The sequence below is a fragment of the Saprolegnia parasitica genome, assembly GCF_000151545.1.
Source record: "Saprolegnia parasitica CBS 223.65 unplaced genomic scaffold supercont2.344, whole genome shotgun sequence".
NCBI lineage: Eukaryota > Oomycota > Saprolegniomycetes > Saprolegniales > Saprolegniaceae > Saprolegnia > Saprolegnia parasitica.
In genome coordinates, this window is record NW_012156738.1 from 6,837 (window position 1) to 10,994 (window position 4,158).

At 57.8% G+C, this 4,158-nt stretch overlaps 3 protein-coding genes across 3 annotated transcripts; 1 reads left to right on the plus strand and 2 right to left on the minus strand.

Annotated features, from left to right (window-relative positions):
• The first annotated feature begins 1,069 nt into the window (after positions 1-1,069).
• SPRG_16659 (hypothetical protein) lies at positions 1,070-2,222 on the plus strand. Its single transcript, XM_012355968.1, has 3 exons — positions 1,070-1,765; positions 1,813-2,000; positions 2,054-2,222. The coding sequence occupies exons 1-3, from the start codon at positions 1,088-1,090 to the stop codon at positions 2,175-2,177; spliced, it is 990 nt and encodes a 329-aa protein (XP_012211358.1). The 5' UTR covers positions 1,070-1,087; the 3' UTR covers positions 2,178-2,222.
• Positions 2,223-2,643: 421 nt separating this feature from the next.
• SPRG_16660 (hypothetical protein) lies at positions 2,644-3,084 on the minus strand (the record flags this gene model as incomplete). Its single annotated transcript, XM_012355969.1, has 2 exons — positions 2,644-2,810; positions 2,874-3,084. 2 exons carry the CDS (start codon positions 3,082-3,084, stop codon positions 2,644-2,646), a joined length of 378 nt encoding a protein of 125 aa, XP_012211359.1.
• Positions 3,085-3,853: 769 nt separating this feature from the next.
• On the minus strand, positions 3,854-4,158 carry SPRG_16661 (hypothetical protein; the record flags this gene model as incomplete). The annotated part of the gene is made up of 1 exon (XM_012355970.1): positions 3,854-4,158. A coding segment is annotated over one exon (257 nt), but the record flags the coding sequence as incomplete, so codon positions are not given.

The following is a 4,158-nucleotide window of genomic DNA, read 5'->3' on the forward strand; positions in this document are numbered from 1 at the left end:
GACCCTCCGCTTCGTGGGCAGGCGGCGGCGACTCGACCGTGAGCGACACGACGTTTTCACCGCGCAGGAGGACGAGGCCAAGCATGCGCTTCTGGACGCGCTCTTCCTTGAGGGACGCGGACGTCGCGTTCTTGACCTTGTTCTTGAGGGTCCGGAACTCCTCGCAGTCGCCAAGGACGAGGTTCATGTGTTTGTCAAAGGCCATGAAGGTCCCGATGAGCACGCGGCCGTCCGCGAGCGTGACCTTCATGCGGTAGTTGATGTAGTTGAGCATCTTACTGCTCTTGTTCATCACCTAGACAGCGCATGAGCTTCTTCGCCGTCGATGCATGCATGACGCGTACCATGGTCGAAGGAGGCGTCGCAAGGACCCGTGAATACTACTCGCCACCGATTTGGTTTGTACGGTGTGGAAGGAGGCCGGTTGCCATTGGCCAAAATGCGTGGCTTTTCAAAAGATCTCGGCCCGCCGATTGGCGCAGCGACACGACAGCGGATTGGTCCAAAAGCCAAAGATTTCGTGCGCAAGGTCAAGCTGCATCCTTGCCGTGGTTGCTCGCGGCGATATATGAACTGGCGCTGAGATGGAGTCGATTGCGGGAAGACGTGGGAAAGCGACGACGCACCTGCAAAGCGAACAGCCCAAGAGAACGCGTGCACATGTAGTATTATATTACATGCATTAGCCACATGGCACTATGACCAAGGAGCACTCTACCGCAGCGACTGCATTGCCGGCTTAAGACACCCGTAGTGCAAACGTAATACAAACCATTTCACCTCTATTCACTGCATCTTCATCACTTTGCGCTCGTCGTCTTTGGGCATGGCCATGTATTCGTGCAGCGCCAGAATGCATATTGCCCGAGGAACTGCGGCGTCGCCGAAGCAGGTGGTGTTCGATTCGGATCTTTCAAAATACGACACTCTGATTGGTCCATGGCGGGCAGCAAACTCAGATTGCCAGTTCGCGCGGGGGCTTGAAATCGGTTTTTGGACCGAATCTCACACACATACTGGGGATTTGTATGTGTCCTAATTAGGCATTCGCCCCATCCCCCGTGACAGATATAAATACTTCCCGAGCATGACACCCCACGGGCTTGAAGACGCGTCCGTGGCCGGCCTCGTTGGCACCGGCGTCCTCTTCGGCGTCATCCACGTCATGACAGGGCCCGACCACCTTAGCGCGCTCGCGACGCTGAGCGCAGGCTCCTCCTGGCGGTCCTTTGCCCTGGGCATGCGCTGGGGCATGGGCCACTCGATTGGGCTCATCCTCATGGCCGTCTTCTTCATCCTCCTCGATGGAAAGCTCAACTTGGACAAGCTCACGATCGTGACGGACGTCATTGTCGGCGTCTTCATGGTCGCATTGGGCGGCTACGGGCTCTACAGCGGCCACAAAAAGTACCTCGCGACGCTCGCCGAGCTCGACACGACCAACACGACGTCGGCCAAGACGCGGTCGTACGAAAAGTGCCCCGACGTCGACTCGTCGAGCGACTCGGAGGCCGATCTCAAGGAGATCCACTTGGCGCCGATCGGGACAACGTCCGAAGATGAAGCCACGATCGCATCCAGCACTGGGTCGCCGACCGTGCCCGACATTGACGACGAGATGGAAGAGCTCGACTTGGACGAGATCGAAGGCGCGCTCGAGGCGCAACTCGAAGAGCAGAGCGCGCTCGTGCACAGTCCGGCGCCGGTCTGCGGCCGCCGGTCGTGCCTCCCCACCATCAACATGGACAACCCCGCGACGCAAAAGGTAGTCTTCGCCCTCGTCTCTCAACGTCGTGACGCACTCGTTTGCAGGTGACCGCGCTCTGCGTCGGCATCGTCCATGGCATCGCAGGCCCGGGCGGCATCCTCGGCGTCCTGCCCGCAGTCGGTCTCCACAATTGGACCAAGTCGATCGCGTACCTCGGGTCGTTTTGTGTCACGTCGATCCTCATCATGGGCCTCTTTGCCGCCTTTTACGGCGAAGCCACGGCGCAACTCGGGTACAATGTCCCTGCTTTCCTCTTTGTTCCTCATGCGATCGCAATGTACGTAGTCGGCGGTCGGCCCGGATCGCGTATGGTATTGCGGTGTTTTCATCCATGCTCTCGGTGCTCGTGGGCATCCTCTGGATCGTCCTCGTCGCAACCGGCAAGCTCCAGGACGTTTTTGGCGCCTGATTTGTAGACAGATTGGTGTGTTCGTTTCCTAATATTATCTCGAGGTCTGTGTCTCCAACGGTGTCGACATGCCCCAACTCGAGTGCACCGAAAAGCCCCGTCGGTGAGGACACCAAGAGCAACGTAAAGGGCAAAGCTTACTCGAGACAGAGAACGAAGACACCGTATTGAAAGTACGCCAAGCGTCCTTACGTCGATGGACCCCAGAGCACCGTCCCGTAGATGCATCTGCATGGTGGTCGCGGCTTCGAGGGCGGACGTCGTACGCAAGGTAGTACAACGGATGCGCGCGCAAGGTCGTCTCGCATTGTCCCGTGGCCGTCTGCGCTGCGGATCGCGTCTGCCTCGTACAGCGAGCGTCACACTCGGGCCAGGTAGGATCGTCTCGTTGCTCGCGTATCGTCGTGCAATAGAACCGCACGCATCGCAGCGTGTTCGTCCCGGAGCAGCGCTTGCAAGTGCAGCTTCAAGCGAGCGTGATGCGGCCCTGTACTTGGTGACCGACGCGACGGTACACGAGGGCGAGTACGGACATGGCGTTCGTCTCGCGATCAAGCGGAAAGATGCGACGCATCAGTGCCGTTTGCAGTTGCACGCACATCGTTAAGAACGACCGGTAGTACCCGTCAAACTCTGTGCGTGTGGCGCGCCGTGGCTTCAATCTCGACCGTTAGGCGCAGGCGACGCGTGGAATACCAGCCGTCGATCCCAGCCGGTCAAAGGTCTCGTAAAAGACGATGCGCCGGTACTCGTGGCGAAGGCGGCAGTTGAGCCAACGCTTCAGCAGAACGTGCTGTGCAATGCAGAGCATCTCCGGCGCTCCCGTAGCTCGGCGGGCCAAATAGGCCGCCATCGCGCGCTTCAAGCCGAGCTCCGAGATGACCTTTTGCATCGGCCCCAAGTCCATGGCCGGTTGGAGTCGAAAATGAGCGGTATTCTGCCACGTACACTACCTTTCCCAACCGACAAACGTGATACCTATGCCCTGTCCATCGTAAACGGAAGACGTGAGCGTTATCCACCTTTTGACATATTGGATGCACGGTGCTGCACGAGTTGGTCATCCTTCAAGCCTTCACACACACCACCGCACGATAGTAGTCTGCATCATGGCTCGCTACGTGCTTGCTGCTCTCTATCAGAACGCTTCGTAATGACAGCTTGGGGCTACGAGGTCCCATGTTTTCGAGGAAAAAAAAGCCTCAGAGCTTTGTTTCTGGCTTGGTGAAAATGACCAAGTCCTTGCCAGTACTAGCTAGTGTCCCCTCCAAGTAAATAACAAGCCGCCCGCTACGCTAATCGTGATGTCTTTGTGCGGGCTATTCGTCTTGTGCGTCATTGCAGCCTCCTGGTGTCAGTATCTCTCTTTCTCTTCAGCCCAGGCGTGTACGAGCCCCTGCACTGTAGCGAGTGTAGTAGCAGCGCCCAGGTCACGTCATCGCCTAGGCGGCAATGAAGCGACGCAGTGCTGTTTGTTGCGCTTCTTGGACACTGCCGTGGCTCGTCGCTGGACAACCTCTGCATGGCTGGCGGGAGCGGTGACATCATCAACGCCATACCTCGAGGCCATGCAGCGATAGCCTCAGACGTTCCGCTTGCCTCTTGACGGCAGCGTCATATCAAGGGCCACTGTATTGCATGTGTGTGCTGGCGTGGCCTAAATGTTGAAAGGCAAGTTGTGCATCAACAGCTCGATAAATTAGAGTTACAGAGTGGGTCGCCACCTACGCAACTGCAGCCAAACTAGCTTTCCCATTCTGCCTCTCTACTCTACAAGTCGTCGATGGCGGGGGTCGACACCTACGCACCGTAGCGCTCGTCCGTGCGCTCTCCCCCGTCAATCCTTGAATCTTGTCAAGATTTACTTCTTGGCAATGACCTTCGAGAGGAAGTCGGCGTGCTCCTGGTACGGGGTCTTGCCGAACTTGTTCTCGGCCCAGAGGTCGGGCGTCAAGTACGAGTACGTGTTGCGGAGAGCGTA